Here is an 18309-nt window from a genome sequence, read left to right as displayed (position 1 = left end):
AGATTGAATGCACACAGTTGACAAAAAATCCTCTGTTCATTGTAAATTTTATTTAATAGATTTCTGTACATAGTTTTTTTTTTTTTTTTTTTTTTTTTAAGAGGCCACTGTTAGTCTCCTTCCTCCCAAAGTTGTTGATGTGATTCTGGCAGTCAGTCGCCCATCTACAAAATCAATGTACTTCTGGCCCTGGGACATGTTTGCGCTTGGTGCGGCACCTGTCTGATTGACCTGCTACAAGCTAAGCTGTCTGGAGTGGGTTTTTTTTGTAGTTGGCCCAGCAAGAAATTGTGTTGGCACGATTAAAGGCTATTTGTCAGCTCTTTTTGAAGTTGCCAAATTAGCCTTCTTTGTTCAAATCGCTTGTAATGATATTCCTTAAAGGTTTACAGGACGTTACCACTAAAGCCATTTGTGAAGCCAAAGTCAAAATTACATTTGGTTCTCATTTGTCTAATATGTACCCAAATGCAGAGCTCTCCACTGTCTCTTGACCCTTAAAGCACTCTTTGTGTTTGCAATCACCTAAGCTTGTCACGTGAGTGAGGTGCAGGCCTTCTCAGTCCACGCACCTTATGACAATCTTCCATACAAGGTGCTGTTGAGAACGTGTGCTGCATTTCTGCTAAAGGAAGTAGCAGCTTTCCACATCCAGCAGGCTATGACTGTTCTGGCTTTATTTGCCCTGTCTCAGCTTTCGAAAGGGGAGGAGATACTGCATCATTTGGACTCCAAGAGAGCCATCGGCTTCTGCGATGATGTTACCAAGGACCATCTGGTGAATAGTCAGCTCTTTGTGAGCTTCTTGAGATAGTCTCCTGCAGAAACATCTGCTAAGTGCTAGCTAAGAAGCTGCCGCCTAAAGGCTTGAGGGCTCATTCTACTTGAGTGAAGGTTGCCACTACTGCACTAGCATATGGAATACCTGTCCTGGATATCTGTCAGGCTGCTATGTGGGCATCAATGCACACGTTCACTACGTTCCTTGTCATTCAGGTCTCTCAGGATGGGCTTTTTTCCCGTATGGTCCTACAGGACTTTTAAGTGTGAGTCCCTGCACAGACCCTCCATTGGGAAGGTACTGCTTTGATTTTGCTGAAGAATCATTGTTTAAAAGTATCCATCTGCAGAACACGTTACATACCTTCTGTAACGCTCTTTCTGGTGGATACTGCATTGAATTGTAGATTCCACACTGAGCCTCCCACCTACCCTGTTCTGTGGGATGGGTCCTTTTCCCATCTAAAAAGGTCTCAACCTAGAGATCTACACATTGGTTGAGCCAATTTTCTGTTGGGCTCGGCTCTGCTTCTGAGGGCTCTGACAAGCCTTGGTAAGCATCTGACGTAAGCACACTTGGGTGGCACTTGTATGCAGCCCCGCTTGTCACTTCTGGAGCAGAACGGCAATGTGAGGAGTCAACAGTTAGTGTGCATCAATAAGACCATTACTGAAGGTATCTTATTCAATTACTCTTTGAATGGAGTCTGTAGTTTGCACAGGAGAAAAGTTACAGATTAAAGTGTATAATCCATAGTTTGATTTTTCCTAGGTGCCAGTTACAGCCCGACCAGTGGCGTTGTCATTTTGGGCCTAGTTACTGGGGGAACATGCCATTTCTAAAGCCACACATGTTCCACTCTTTAATAGCATGCCTCCTACTTTGTGGGTAGCAAGGGGTGACTTACTTGATATTTAAAATCAACTTTTCCAACCTTTCATGGGTGATTTTGACAGGTCTGTGAAGCAGGGTTTAAGGTGCTGCAGTCAGGATACACAGGGTAGGCCTAAAACCATGTTTTTACTTGTCACATGAGTGGATGACACAATAGTTGCTGTAGTCCACAGGTGACCTTTAACTTTACATGCCATTGGTATAGTTTCTACACCATACACTTTGACTTTACAGGAGGATTAAATAAACCAATTAGGGATTAGCCAGTTTTTACATGTCTTAGTGGTCAGAGCACATAAACTGGGCACTGGTCAGCAGTGCCCCATGTAGAGAGTCTAGAAACTAGCAATAAAATTCAGCACAAAATGTTGGTGACCACACAAGTGGCATTTTCTCACATCAATTACCAAAGCACAAAACAGACCATCACTTGTGCCATCTCCCAAGTTTTTTTTTTTTTTTTTTTTGCTATGTCCTTGTTTTCTGGACTGTTGGCAAACTGATTTTTTGAGCCAGGTAGCTGATGCAAGTTATGGCATGTGTTGTGTCCTTTGGTAATCGTAGCTAGTGAATTTCAGTGATTTGTTGCGTTTGAGCCGTAACTGTGTCTAGAAACGCAAGACATAGGATTAGCTAGAGCGTAAAGGCATTGCTACATAAATGGCCTGGCCCCAGGGGATGGGTTCCCCAGGGCCGAAATCAGTTCGGGAGGCAGGCCGCGTGGACCCCTTCCTAATTATTATTCAAAAAAAATTTTTTTTTAAATTCATACCCAGGGGATGGGGTCTCTGGGGCTGAAAATGGCCCTGGAGGGGGGCCCCTTAGCCCCCCCCCCCCTTTTGAAATTGACAATATTTTTTAAATAAAGGCCAGGCCCCGAGAGATGGGGTCCCCGGGGCCGAAATCAGCCCAGGAGGGGGGCCGCGCGCGCCCCCTCTCCCCTGTTGTTTTTTTGTTTTGTTTTTTTTTTAATGAAAAAAGGATCAGGCCCTGCGGGATGGTACAGGGAAGGGGGACTTACACCTCCAGTGAGTCCCACACAGCAGTATTGCTAAGAAGTTGTCAGAGGCACGCCCCTTTTTCAACCACTCTCCAAACGTGCCTCCTGGCTAACTGCTAGTTGGGCGATGAAGTCCCCTTGGCTCCAGAGGGACCTTGGGGGCCAAATAGCCCTCCTGGTACCTCCTGTAAGTCCTACACAGCTGAATTCCTGAGAGCTGGTTGGAGGCCCGCCACCTTTCTCCACTACTCTGGACTACTACTTTGACTACTACTTTATAAACCATAAACATTCACTGAAAAATCAAAGGTTACAGGGATGTTATAGTTAGGAAATGGAATACAAAAAAATCTTAGAACTTCACTGAAAAAACCAAAGGTTACAGAGATGTTCTAGTTAGGCTCAGGTTTCACTCTTACAAAACCAGACAAATTCAGCAGTTCTAGTTAGCTGAGTTAATTATAACTCGCGCCCCCGCAATGTACTGCTTATGACCTCAAATCCTACAGATATGAGATAAGATCTTATTGGCTGCAGCCACATTGACAAAGATGTGGTGGCCATTTTAGGTCTCTGGGACTGAGTCCCCTATCCTGAAATTAAGTGCAAAAATAAGATACAAGGGGCAGGGTAGGATACCCTGCCCCCTACGCCTACTGGGTGGGTTGCTAAAGGGGCAAAAAAAAAAAATGTAAAACCACTTTTACAGGGCGACTGAGGTTGAACCGCCTCTATGAGGCCCCGGCGACCCCATTTCCAAAGGCCAGATATAATCAGTGTCCCTGGAACTCCATCCCTCAGGACACTGCTATTGTCTGCTCAAATCTTGCCCACACTGTCCCTGCCAGAAAACACAACTATGCTCCCTCTGGGCGTTAGCAGTGAAAACAGCTGCCCCCACCCGAGAGGGTGCAAAGTTAGTGAGCCGGCTCCCACCATCACCTATGGTGATGGCCGGGAAGACGGTTGAGGCCCTTGGCTCCCCACCTGTCCCCTCACCCCCCCCCCCCCCCCCATGGACGCAAGCTGGTTTGTGGGTGCCACGTGGGGGCACCAGAATACCCTCAAAAAATGAAACCGCCGCCAGCTCCTGCCACAGAGGTGGCTGAGGAGCAGTCTGGGGCTTCCCTTGTGGCCCTCAACTTTATAAAAAGGTGTGGGTGCCCAGGGTGGGCACCCCCCAAAAAAATAAAATAATAAATGAATGAACGGCAGGCAGGAGACAATCATTTATTATTCATTGCTCTAGACAAGGAGCACCCCATAATTTCCTGCAATGACTATTTGTTTATATTTTTGAATGCATGCTGGTGGTGCCCCTTGAACAAACAGGGACACCACCAAACGTTGTTTCTTAATGCTGGGGGCCGCAGGGAGTGTGGCAGTCCCCCCTGCAACTACACTAACATAAAAAAACACAGTAAGTGTCCTGGGTCATGAAATCCATGTTCCCAGGAGAGCTTACCATATTTTTCAAAGCACACCGAGCTGGAGCTGTACGCACTTAGGTGGAGGGCAGATCTTCCTTGTGGTTGATACTATGGATGAACTTTGAAGCTTACATTTTTTTATTTCTTTTAAAAGACTTGAACACTAGTTTGTTTTAATTAAAAAAATATTTATTAAAATAAAATGTCAAAGTCACCGTTATTAAAAATGTCTATATATGAATTTATGATATATACATTTGATTTATAGTTATTAGTGGATTTTGACAAAACCAGTAGGTCTGCTTTAGATATGTTTATGTGCTGACTCTGTGATAAAGCCAATAGACCTACTGCTGTAAGTATTTTGACCCTTTGACAAAGGCAGTAGGAGTGCCTTATTTAAAATTACACCCTTTATATTGTTACATGGCATAGTCAGTTGTGTGCAGCATTGGGGGTTGGTGCACCTTGGGGGGCGAGGGGTTGGCGCAGGGCCTACACTTTTTGGGATTCGGTAGTTCAGTTCCTCCCAGGTATCCCAAAAGGCCTCCGTACTGTTTGCGGCTTGGACACCACCAGTTCCATCAGATGGGCCTTTAGAACCAGCATTACCACTCACTGGCACACTTTGCTGTGGTCCACCGTTTTTCCAGGTGATGACCAGTCACTCATGGACATGCCCTTTGACAGGACTCTCCTGTTTGAGTACAAGGCAGATTCTGCTCTAGAGCAGTTCAAGAAGAGCAGGCTCACAGCGTGATCCATGGTCTTATCTGTCCCTCCAGGCACGTTAGCACAATCATTTCTTTTGAGGCTTTGACAGAGGTACCGTATACAGTCAACTAATTCAAACTGAGCAAGGTGCCTAGCAGTTTTGCAGTTGTGGCTCCCATCACCCTCTTGGACAGAATCGGCGAGCCACTACGTCATGTCCCCCACTCATCTCCTCTCTAGCAGCCCCACCTGCCATACCCCATTAGCATACCCTTCGTGTAGCACAGCCACCTGGTTGGAAACAGGATCCGGCATTTCTTGCCGGCTTGACTGACTATCACATTGGACAGGTGAGTCCTACAGATTGTCTGCAAGGGACACCTTGCCCTTCATTGCCACACCGCTGCACCTTCCGTCATCCCCAGAGCGATTGACGAAGGACTATCTGTCCGTCTTACGGCTATGGAGAGGGTGTCTATTCCAGAAGTCAATCATGATTGTTATTTCCTCTACTTTCTGGTGCCAAAGAAGGATGTAGGCCTTTGTCTATTTTAGACCTGTGCACTCTTAACACCTTCCTCCAGAAAAAAAATTAAAGATGCTCACACTGGCCAGATTTGACCTCCCCTCCAGGCCAAGTTATATGACGTTAAGTTGTATGTGTTATCTATTGCCTGGCAAGGTTTTGCTTCAGGCAAAGTTAAAGGGTACCTTTTGGCCCCTTTATGGTTGTCAGACCTGCTCTCATTGTTTAAATCGCCGGTTGTGATGCTTTTTTTTTAAAGGCTTTTGTTCCTCCCTTTATCATGCCACAGTGGGAACTTAACTTGGTTCTCACATTGTTGATGTGCACTCTCTGTGAGCCACTCCACTGCTGCCCTCTCCTGCTTATAACCCTCAATACAGTAGTCCTCCTTGCCACAACATCTGCACAGCAAGGGGGGGAGCAGCAGGCTCTTTGTGTCCGTACACCGCACATCATGTTCCTCACAGATAAACTGGTTCTGCGGAGGCAGGCATCTTTCTTCTTGAAGGTGGGATGCCATTCCACATCGGTCATACCATCACCCTGCCTGCGTTCTATGCTCGGCCTAACCTTACTAGGGAGGAGGAGAGATTCCATTGCATAGACCCCAAAAGAACTCTGAGCTTTTACATTGATCATATAAAAGAACACTGGATGGACAATCCTCTCTGTATAGGGTTCGCAGAGGCAAAAAAACAAGTTTGTGCAGAAAAGGGCCATCTCCTCCTGGTGCCTGAAGATCTGCCATGCATTGGCCAATAATTATCCTCCAGGAGGACTGCAGGCTCATTCCACCAAGGCCTCTACCACTGCGTTGGCACGTGGAGTTCTTCTCTTGGACCCATGCCAGGTGGCAATGTGAGCATCGCTCCATACATCATGAAGCACTACTGTCTGGCTAGCCAGGTTTACCTAAGAGGGCATTTTGCCCGCTCGTTCCTCCAGGGCTTTTTGCTTATAGCAAATTCATAGACCTACCTCCTAATAAGTACTGCTCTGGTATGCATTCCAAAGATCATGAATCTGTAGTAGAAATCTCTATCAGAAGAGTACGGTACTTTTCTTCAGTAATACTCTTTCTGGTAGAGAGTGTCTAACCGCAGATTCCTCACCAACCCTCTTATCCTCCCCATTCTGTGAATTGCGCTCTACCCTGTTAATAAAATCCCAAGGGCCAGATGTACGACCCGCCAATTAGCGAGTCGCAAATTGCGTCGCATTTGCGACTCGCTAATTGGGATGCACAACAGTGTCTGAGACACTGTTTGCGATTGCCAATAGGGTCTTAAATTGCATGCCTTATGCATATTAATGAGGCTGTCGCAATTTGAGACCACATTGGGAATGGTTGGTACTCCCACAGATGGTGGCATGCTGGGGTCAGCAGACCTCCATGTCTGGGACTGCTTTTAAATAAAGCAGTTTAAAAAAAAAACAAATCAGCCCGTTTTCCTTAAAGGAAAACGGGATGCATTAAAAAAAATAAAAATTAAACTTTTCAGTTTCATTTTTTAAGGGCAGGCAGTGGTCCCAGGGACCACGTGCCTGCCCTTAAAAAAATATTTGCACATGCATTCACAAAGGGGAAGGGTTCCTCTGGGAAGGTGGTAAACTGCTGGTGTTTTGCGACCGCAATTGCGATTCATACATACCTTTTGGAGACGCTATTAGGAAGGGACGCCCTTGGAACACCCCTTCCTAATAGAGAGTCGCTAATACCATTTTGCGAGTCGCAAGTCAATTTGCGACTGGCAAAATGGGATTAGTACATGGGCCACAGGAGTTCTGCGGGCGCAAACGGGTCTAAAACCCATTTGCGCCCGCAAAAAACCGTCGTACATCTGGCCCCAAGTCCAGTAATCTGTACACAGGTCAAAGCCAATTTGCCTGTATAGCCTATGCACATGATATGTGGAGCAGAACTGGGACATTGTGGAACTGGGAATACATGTTCAAGGCACTTGCAAAATTTGGACTGCCAGAAGATTGTTAAATGGCTCCGCCTGCTATATCACGCCCCCACTGCCAGTGTCCGCACTGGAGGCCATATCTCGGCTGAATATCCGATATTCTGCGGGACAAGGCAGGGATGCCCACTCTCGCCACTCTTGTTTATACTAGCGTTGGAACCCTTGGCGATTAAAATACGAGTAGATGCACAGGAGATGGGCCTTCCAATTGGGCCTACCACCCACCTCTTCTCGGCATATGCAGATGACATAATTCTATACATTAGGGACCTGAGGTCGGATTTGGCACCTCTGGCTGAGATATTTGCTGCTTTTGAACGTATATCTGGTCTGGCCATTAACCCGACGAAATCTCACGCCTTTCTCTTTCGGGAACAGGCGCTACCCATGGATATCTCATTCGGGCCCATGACATTAACGGTTGCTCCACATACCTTTAAATATTTGGGCATACATGTCTATCGGACGCCCACTGATCTGTTAGATGGCAACCTACATAGAGCAATCAGAGCCCTAAGGTCTAGCATTGCCTTCTGGACCACATTGCCGCTGTCAGTAATGGGAAGAGTGGCTATAACAAAAATGGTGGTCCTACCCCGACTGATTTACTATTTTACGAACTTACCGGTGTTGCTCCCACAACGTACTTTTTAACTCTTAAACACATTGATGGTGGATCTCATCTGGGGATCGGGCAGACGAAGTATAAGCCTCCAAAAGCTTCAACTGGGCACGGATAAAGGAGGCCTCGGAGTACCAGACCTCAGGGCATATTACTATGCTTGCCAACTGCAATGGCTGACCTATTGGACAGCCGGACGCAACCTCCAAGAAATAGGGTACACTGACCGCGATGTTGCAGGAGGCGCCTTACATGCACTACTACTGCCGCGAAGCAAACTCCCACAGCAGCTTCCTACCCTGTTGAGCATGGCACCACAATGCTGGAAAGCAGCCCTCCATTACACGCGTACACATCCAGCTTATGCCGGCAACATCCCCCTAGTGGGTATACCACTAACAGCTGGGCGTATCACAAAACGCGCCATTGCTCCATGGACCGACGCAGGAGTTCACACAGTGTCAGACTTGTTCCACGAGGGACAGTTACTGGACTATGGCAACTTCTTTAGGGAGACGGGAGTGCCCGACCATATGTACATATTACATGCAGCAGTAACACACTATGTCAAGACACATTGAGCCCCACAACGGCAGGAGGCAGCCACAAACTAATTGGTTAAGATGCTATACTACATGGGGAGGGGCAGGCACTTGGTAAAATGGCTATACGTTGGGATCCGAGCACACGTGGGGATAGCCCTCACTACGCTGCGTACCATATGGTCGGAAGATATAGGGCGGGCCCTCAGTGATAAGGAATGGGAGAAAATCATAGCACACCCTAGGAAAATTACAAGAAATTGAAAATTCAAATTTATTCAAACCATGATATTGCATAGGGCCTACCTTACCCCCCATAGGTTAGACAAAATATTCCCGCAAACGCAACACCACTGCCCCAGATGTTACGAAGTTGGAGCAGATTTAGCTCACATGGTATGGTCCTGTCCACACTTGGGGAGGTTTTGGGACTCTGTCAGATGACACGTAACTGCTGCCACGCAAAGTGACGTAACCAACACGATGGAGGAATGTATACTGGGCCTCCATAAGTCCCCTTGAAAACACAAAGTGCAATATAGGTTTATAAACCTGTCATCACTCCTCGCAATACGGGCCATCACCATGCGATGGAAGTCCAAGAAACCGCCCTCCACACATGCATATCATAGCGAAATGGTCAGGTGGGGTAGCGCTGAAAGTGTGGCCCTGCGACGGAAAACCCCGATAGCATTGGAGTGGGATGTAATGCTAGAAACTTTTAAAATGCAGGAAGTGGATGTCATGGAACTACACAATAGCTCGCAATGATGATTATGGGATCTGGAGCTGGTCTTAGAACACAGCACAACACATACAATGACAGGAATATGAATCATTGGGTAGCAAGAGATAGTATTGTATCTCGTACTAGGACTGTTATTGATTTGATAGTGACAATGCCTGCCGGAATCTGAGGATTAAGGTTCCCTTAGGGAAGATTGCAACAAGATGAAGGACTGGAGGAAGGGGGAGGGGAAACAAGTTGAGGACATTGGGTAAAGACTGGTACTGACAAATTATTATGATGCACAGTGGACTTTCTGCTCTCTTTCTTATCCTTTACTAATACGGCCAATGATGCAGCACGGTTGCAGTATGTACCACTTCAATGCTTAGAGTAACGTGTTAGTGGCATGTTTTGTGTTAAAAAAAAAACAACTAATAAAAATTTGTTTAAAAAAAAAAAAAGAACTGTGACATTGTGGAGCCGCAACTGTGACCCAGTTTTCAGAACAACAAATTTTCGTGAGCTTTCAAGCTTTAACGGACATGAGGCGGGTGAATATTATTTATAAAATATAAGAACTGTTTTAAAAATGTTATGAGTTATCAAAATAACATATATAAGGTATCTTTATGTCGTGACCCACAGTTCGGGAAACTTTATCACAAACCACACCATCACATGTGTTCAGAGACAGGCCAGCTAATATGCAGTGTATTTCCCCACATCAGGCATGTGATATAGAAGGGGTGCAGTTCCTTAGTTACTGCCGTAAATTGAATTTAAAAGTGGGTGTAAGGAAATGTCTGTTTTTGCATGATTACCCCCTAGGTTTTGGACTGATGCTGCTGGTATTTTGACTCTGAGTGCACTGAAGCCTGCTAACCAGACCTCGATGCCAATGCTCTGAGTGTGTAAAATATCTTCAGGAAGGAACACAATGGGCCTGTTGTTGGAAGAGGTATTACCTCTACCTTGCAGGAAGGTTTAATGGGGTGTAAGCCCAAAAAACGAGCTTCAAAGGAGAAGCCACCTTTGAAGTGTGGTAAATAATTTTCATTACCTGGACTTAATTTGATACGGAAACATAATAAAACAGCTCAGTAAAATGAGAGGCAGAATCCGTGGTATTAGAGGTTCGGAATGGGCTTTATTCCAATGAACGATTATAATCGGTTGCTCCAAGTTCCATCACCACGGAGGTTCAGGAAGTGAAGTACATACATTATTGACAAGAAATGACTTTTATAGAACATACATTACAATGAAGCGAATACAGTAGGCGTAACAATTGATAAGGAAAATGACGATTCATATGCGTAACCGAAAATGGGTGTAATAAGGAGTAAAAAGGAACATAATTGGTTATGATGTCATATATAGGTGGATCTATAAGATAATACTTGGCATAGATGCGCGCGCAGCAGCATGACGTGTGATTGACGTGCAACTAGGGGGTGAAGGGGACTTGACATTTAGCTCTACATGTGGAGACGAAAAGTCTGGGGGGTCAAGTCAACCTAATCCCAAATCATATCTAACATCCTATGTTTAAAGAACTATGTTATCCACAAAAGAAGGACTCTCGGACAGAATCTATTCTATACTGACTGTGCGTGCGTGTACAAGCGTCTAAGTGTCTACACTAAATGCGAGGGGGTAGGAATCTTCCATAGTAACAGGACTATGAATTACTTGCATAAAGACAGAGAAGCCGAGCCTTTGCTCGGTAGCTGGAAGAATGTTTACTTAAACTACTGGACAGGAATGCATCGGCTGAGGGGCGAAGCAGATAACTTGAAGGTGAAATACAGTTCTTGGCAGGCAGCAAGCTGATGTCAGGCTTCGTGAGCCGCGCAGAGAATGAGACAAAGTTCATGGTCACAGATGCAGGCTCAGACTGGAGTTTTCAGAGGCAGAAGGCAAGAAGAGTTCGATGACAGAATCAGGGCCTACTTGCCTGGACTGTAAAATGGCATAAGTGAACCATATAAAGGCGGTGGCCTTTCGTACTTAGGAATGGAATATCCGGCCCATTCATGGCGGATCAACAGAGGACATGTTAACGGTGGACGCACATGTATTTGCGTCTTCATAACTGGAACTGGAGGGAGCATACATGTACTTGTAACATGCACATAGAACCGTTGGGGTCCAAGATAGGGGACATAACTGACCAGAAAAATCCATATTTCCACATTAGGACCGATGGTAGACAAACACGCATGAGACAGAGAGGGAAAAACGGTTGCCAAACTGGTTTTCCCTTGGCTCTCAAGTAGCCACAGCTACAGGGTGGGCTACCAAGCTCCACACACCAAGCGAAGGGGTCTGTCATCTTGAGAGTGGGCAGAATATTTCATTCTGCGCTACCTACATGCCACATTTTGAAGGTGGTAGTCATCAGGCAGGAGGGGACCTGATAGCCCATTGGCTAGTAGTCCCTGCATCCCCTGAGGGTAAGCTGTGGGCATAGAAGTGGCACCACTGGCACCCAGACGTCAGATCACGTCTGCACTGGAGAGAGGACTGAAGAAAGGCTACGCTGCTATTCCCTGGACCCAGCAAAGAAGCTGCACCGATGACTGGACTGCACCTTCTGATCCTTCAGCTAGCAACAAGAGGGCTGTGCCTTTGGAGCCCTGCTCGAGAAAAAGCCATCCCCGAGCCCCAGACAGAAGAGTCAGTTGTCTGATTTCCTGTTACAGCACCTTGCTAACAAAAGCTGAAGAAGCCTGCCATGGCAAGTTGGTAGCCACAATTGCGTGATCCCCACTGACTACTAAAGCACAGCCTGGTAGACCGAGTCTTAACGTTCAAAAGTTGGAACCAAGTCTGCTGGACTGTTTGTTCGCCTATGACTAACTCCATCCTCAGTTAAAGGAACCACTGGTTTTGCTGTAACCGTAGACCAATTGCAACTGGTTTTTGTCTGGACTTCAACCGGACTTCGAGGGACACTGACTTTTGTGGCCAGAGTCACCAAACCGTGTTCGTGGACTGAGGGGTGGCCCCAGGAAGACCCCTATCACTGGATCTATATTCTCCGCATCCTTCAGCATCCTGTATATCCCTTGCATCAGGGCCACTTCATTGATGTCTATGGCGGTTTGCACATAGACCCTGGAACTGGACTGGAAGCTGCTTTGACTGTAGGTTAACTGTCCTGCCAAGCCTTAAGGGCCCTTATGACTAGAATGCCCCCCCGACTGGATTAGAGTAACAGAATAGAACTTTACAAAGTTTCAAAAAATTTCCAATTGACTGCTAACCGTGTTAGTTGTCAAAGCTTGTTTGCAATTCAGGTAAAAAGCAGGGATTTACAATGTGCTTAATAGTGTACATCTCCGGAACCCTCCGTTGGATTTTGCTATTTTTGGTGTCTAAACATTCTTTAAAATAAGATGTTTTTTAAATTGGTGTTGGATTTCCTTTGTCGTGTTTCTTCCTTGTTCCACTGTTTGGTACTTCCAATGCTTTACACTTGTTCCTTTGACAAATCCTGACTGCTTGAAGCCACAGCTACCCTGGGTTGAGCTAAGGTCTAGCAAACAAACCTGACAGGATCCAAAATGGGTCTGTGAGTTTATTGCATGGTGAAGTCACACAACCACACCATATAATAAACCACTTTTCTCTCGTATACTGTTATTTGTGTAATAGACACTGTATGTTTCTATTTATGTTCTTGTTAAAGACAATTTTCTACTTACCTCAGAGATGCAGATTCACTGTGGTTCTGTTGCGTCCCCTTCTGAGAGGAAATGGGTTGCATTATATGGTGTTGTTGTGCACCCTCACCATGTAATAATAGTCTTAACAACCCCTTTAGGACCCTTGGGTTTTGTCTGTCAAGTCTTCAGCCCAACCCTGCGTGGCTATGGTTCTGAGCAGTAAGGCGTACGAAAAGGAACAAATGTAAAGCATTTACACGGCACCAAAACAATTAAAGAAAATGGCAAGTCACCAAAGAAAACAAACCCCAATTTATAAAAATAGACTGTATTTTTAGACACCACGATGAAAAAGATCCACCGTAGGGTTCTAGAGATATAGGTATAGTAAGTCAGAGCATTTCACTCGACCACAAACAAGCACTGGCAGATTCAACAAATTGGAAATAGTTTCACCAAAAAGTTGGGATAGTTGTATTGCGGTCACTTAGAGTCACTTTAGGTGACCAACTCCAGTAGGGAGCCATTCAAGGGTACCAGCAAGGTCCTCAGAATCAGTTTCCTTTATAGGTGAGGCAATCTTCAGGCAGTTCCAGGCACTTTATCCCCTTTGCAATGGATTCCCATGGAAGTGGTCCGCAGTGCACTCAAGTCGAAAAACCAGTACTATACAAAAAGAGGTATTTCTTTACACCCTCATATGCCCTTCTCCACCACCGTGATAGTGAGATTATCAGTACCTCACTAAATGTTTTACCCATATTACCAAATGTTAGTGTGCACTTCATCTATGAAGGTCTGGGCGATGAGGGGCCTCTGAGATAATTTGAGGCCCTAGGTATCAGTCTTGGCCTCGACTGACCATCTTCCAATAAGGTGTCTGAGTCCACACTTCCCCGAGGTGAATCTCTTTTGTTTCCTCTAAGTTCTTGCCCTTAGGATGCCTTAAAAGTATTAGGGATTTCAACGGCTGGAGCAGTTTCTTGCTTAGCGTGTGATATAATGGGCCAGTTAACACCTTTCTTGTTGGCTTGTCTCCTCTTTGGTGGCAATCTTCGTTGCCAGGTGGTGCCGTCATTTACCACCATGTGTGTCTTCAGCCAGTCACACGTCAGCGGGCTCCTTGAAGAATACCAACTGCAAGTCTGGCATCACCTTCAGTCTGGCTTGGAATATCAATGGGTACCTCAGCTCTGCCCCTGGAGGCCTCTCTTAACCTCCAAGAACAAACCTCTTGTGTGCTGAACTGCTTCAGTGTGATCTGGAAATACTGAAAGTTGCTGTCAATCCGATCTGCCTAGTTGCTCTGGTCCACTGCAGAATGCAGTCCCTATTTCGGTAGTGAAGCCTGCAGGCAAGTATGGTTCTCAGCTGTGCCCCAGTGGCAGGTGCCTTGCTGGGACCCTGTAGGCATTTTCCTGGGCATAGAGTTTGGACAGGCTCTGTGGAGCTACCTCCGTAGACTGACATCCCTGTAGGTAAGACACCATGGGTCCTATTATGTATAGAGCGCACTTTCCCTGTTTGCCCCATGGCGCACCTTCAAACAGGTTTGCCGTGTGCAAACAGGGAAAGTGCGCCCTATTAGGTTGAATACCCTGCCCCCAGGGGCGGTGTAAACTCGTGCTGCCCTGAGGGCAGCTCATTCAGGTGAAATGTTTCACTGTGCAGGCGGCACCCGCCTGTCGTTTAAAGAGGGAAGAGAGAGATCCCCTTGTAGGCGGGTGTAATGAGAGACTGCATCCACCTGCAAGGGGATGTCTGGGTGTCCATAGGACCTCCTTGACTCCCTCCAGAGGACTGCCACCATGGGGCACACTGACAGTGCACCACCTTTTATTGGCACACTGTTGGTATGCCTCCTGACACCTTTTTTTTACCTCTGCTCCCACGTCTTAAATACTGCGCAGGCACTGAGGTAAAGAGATTCCCTCATTTGCATGGAGCCACGCTCCAATGCAAATGAGAGCATGCCCTCTTGAGATAGCGCTGGCGCACTTGTTGCACCCGCGCTATCTGTATGACAGAAGGGGCCGAACAAGTATCTGCGGCCCCTTCTGTAATACCAAAGTGCCCCGGGGGTGCACAAAGCAGGGGCAAACACCTGTTGCGCCCCCAGGACACTTCTGTAATATGGTCACATTTTGGATCCTTTGACTCCTCTCCAGCAGTCCTATGGCACAGATATTAATGTGCCTGCTTTAGCGTGCCAAATCTTCATCCCTGTGTTCCTCAGTTCGTCCACTTGTCTCTTTAGCTTCTCAGTAGTGGGACATGCCTCTCCCAGGGCTTCCTCGTTTCGTTTCAATTTGCTTCACTTTGCCTTAGTCTGCAGTGCTTATCCTGGAGGATACCCACATCTATAACCATCTTATCTATCTTGGTCACCAATGCTGGTCGCAATTGCCGCCAGGATTTTGTCATGGTCATGCTGTGGATCGGATATGTATGCCTCCATTATCTCAGGTTTGTTGTGTTGGTGCTTCCTGTGCGTCATTGAGCTGGCAGAGGCTTGCTGTCTGTCAGCGGTCTGCTCTTGAACCGCCATGCTGCTGGCAATTTTCACTTGCAGTTGCTGCTCCGTTGCAGCCTAAACGCAGGACAGAGCAGCCGCTTCGCCCCGTTTCCACTTGGGATTAGAGTTGTGCCAGTGGTCCTGAAGGTGTAAGCTTGACCAAGAGGTCCAGCACTGTCCTTGAATATGGCTGTGATCTCTGTCCACAGATGAGCAGAAGGCCAGCAGACCTGTTGTGTTCTGACCTTGCTTTACTGGGCCGCCATCTCTATCATGGCTGCTAGTTTTCTTTGGATCCCACCGCACTCTCCACAGTTGAGGGTGGGTCGGCGTCGTTGGTAAGGATGTTGGAGTCTTTCTAGAGTGCTAGTACCAACATAAAGGTGAATTCCTGTCCCTCTCACTGTTTGGAATCCATATCGAACCATTGGCTCTTATGAGTAGTAAATAAGTTCATGGTCAAGATAACCAAACGGTGTAATTGAATCTCAGATATGTGGTCTTCGCTGAAATTGCAATAGGGATTGTGTAAATCAACTGTGTACTATTTTGCTTGACCTGGATGCCTTCCTTGATCATTGATGTACAATAAAAGGGATCGAAACGCTGTCCTGCTCCGAGAAGGCGATGACATAGTCTTTTGACTGCAGTATTACTCCCTCCACCTTCCCATGTGCTGTAGCCTTAATGCCCTGATCTGTCCTGGGCGATCTAAGCAGGAGGCTTGCTTTCTATTAGAATAGAGCCCTTCTCTGTAGGCGGTAATAGTTCAGATGTTGTTACCCGAAAGCCTATTTTGTGCTCTCTTGCAGATGCAATTAATGTAGCTGTGGAATGCTTACATCTCTTTTGCTTTTCCTTGACAGATTTGGACAGTGGTACCGACGCAGCAGCAAAGAAGACACAAGCATGCCGGCTTCGAGTGTCTGGGAGTTCATAGATGCACAGGAAGTGGGCCAGGCTGAAGGGGCAGAGACCCGACCAGAAGAATGAGGAGCTGGAAGAAGGGACTGTGAGAGAGCACCCGGGCCGGATACCCAGCTGTGCACCCCCGCGCATGCCTGAGCTGTGTGCTCGTGTGGTCTTACTCTGCCTGGGTCTCGCTGCGAATGCAAAGGGCGCTTTGGCCCAGGTTCTGTTCGTTGAATCTGTCCCATCACGTGGTGACTGTTGAAGGAAGAAAAAATCCATTCACAATGCTTGTACTGGAGAAGGATGGCGGAGTTGCCCTACAACACTAACTATGATCAGCAGTAGTATTGCCCCGAGGCATTATCCTTGTACAAGACGGCCTTTGTCCTGCAGGAGAAACGTTTCCTCTCATTTCTCAACAATCACTGTATGAGAGATGCACTAACCTCCACCACTGTTCGAGGGGTATTGTCCTGTGGCACCCTCACTGTGCAGGTGGACTTGTCCTCTGGGACTCTCCGTATGTTTTAATAGAGAAATGTCCTACTACATTCTTCCTGTTTGAGAGGTGCGTTAGGGTGCTGCACCTTCCCAACATCCCAGCAGGCTCCTCCCACACACTCTCAATATCGGGAGCATTGCCATCTGCCCCTCTCCTCCCTCTGGTGAGAGGACCATCTCCGCTGACATTGCCTATGTGAACATTTTACAGTTTCCTTGTATGGGAGGACCAGGTTCGAACTACTCGGAGGGAGTAAAGTTTTCAATCGATAGACTCATTCTGATTCTCCACTTCCTGAGCGGTGAAGACAGGCACTTCCCTTTCGGCACTTGATATTATTGGCACTTTCCCCTTATAAGAAATGCTCAAAAGGAATAACGTTTTCAATCGATTCTGATTCTCCACTTCCTGAGCAGTGAAGACAGGCACTTCCTTTTCGGCACTTGATATTATTGGCACTTTTCCCTTATAAGAAATGCTCAGAAGGAGTAAAGTTTTCAATCGATAGACTCATTCTGATTCTCCACATCCTGAGCGGTGAAGACCGGCACTTCCTTTTCAGCACTTGATATGAATGAACTGATGAGCACCATACTGTCTCGATGTCTTGTGCGATGGGTTGCATTCAAGGCCTATCGTGGGACAGAGATTTTGCTTCAGTTCTCTTAAACCAGCTCGGGGTACATTCACCATCTCTCACCTAAAGCCCTTCAACACCGACTGTATTCACTTACTGCACTGACACAATTATTGGTGAAATTGTCAATGAGCCATTTTTCCGTTCTGTACCTTCTATTTTAATAATCTGAACAGATTGAAATCTATTTTTTTATTCATTGAAGAATTAGGAAATGTATTTTTGTGACATGGATTCTAATGTCTATTTCCAGATGTTTTACTTTCTGTAACTCTATGGGTAAATAAAGACAGTATTAATCTACAGTCTCAGCCTCATAATTGTTCTGGAACAGGGGAGCAAATGCCCATGCATGATGTATGGATGCAGAATCAAGGGTGGCTGATGTTGCGTAGAGTGTGGCATGATGAATTATAGCTGAAGGGAGCAGCAGGCTAAGGAGACCAAGACCTTGGAAGAGGGAGCACCACATAATGTTGTGGTTGGTGGTCTGTAGGACATGGGGGGGACACATTGGAGCCCTTAAGGCATATGGCAGCAGGGTGGGGGACACAGTGGAGGTTGAAGTTGGGGCAGCAGAGGGCACACACTGTGGGGACCAAATCAGTGGGAGCAGGATGAGCACATTGTGTGGCCTGAAAACCAGTGGAGGAGCGGGAGATATATTGGGATTGAAAGCTTTTGGGGGAAGAGTGTTAGTGAAGAAGGTAGAGAAAAATGGCCTCCAAGTAGCTGTGGACAAACATGTAAAGTTAGAAATAATGACCGGAATGATGTAGGAGCTTGCATTACCTTTTAACTCGTACTGACTGGACCAGCACAATCAAACTAAGCCAACAAGACCAGGATCTCAATCCACTGTC

The 18309-nt window shown here is 46.5% G+C and overlaps 1 protein-coding gene across 1 annotated transcript in view; it reads left to right on the top strand.

The window, feature by feature from the left end:
* Window positions 1-17751, top strand: part of RILP (Rab interacting lysosomal protein) — a 130290-nt gene extending 112539 nt beyond the window's left edge. The window contains exon 8 of the mRNA XM_085649061.1: window positions 16262-17751. Within this exon, the coding sequence (XP_085505187.1) occupies window positions 16262-16388 (127 nt within the window). The 3' untranslated portion in view covers window positions 16389-17751. The remainder of the gene's footprint in view (window positions 1-16261) is intronic.
* The last annotated feature ends 558 nt before the right edge of the window (window positions 17752-18309 follow it).

This window comes from Triturus cristatus, chromosome 3_2, assembly GCF_964204655.1.
Source record: "Triturus cristatus chromosome 3_2, aTriCri1.1, whole genome shotgun sequence".
Lineage (NCBI taxonomy): Eukaryota > Metazoa > Chordata > Amphibia > Caudata > Salamandridae > Triturus > Triturus cristatus.
The sequence above is the reverse complement of the archived record's forward strand: the minus strand, read 5'-3'. Positions and strand labels throughout refer to the sequence as shown.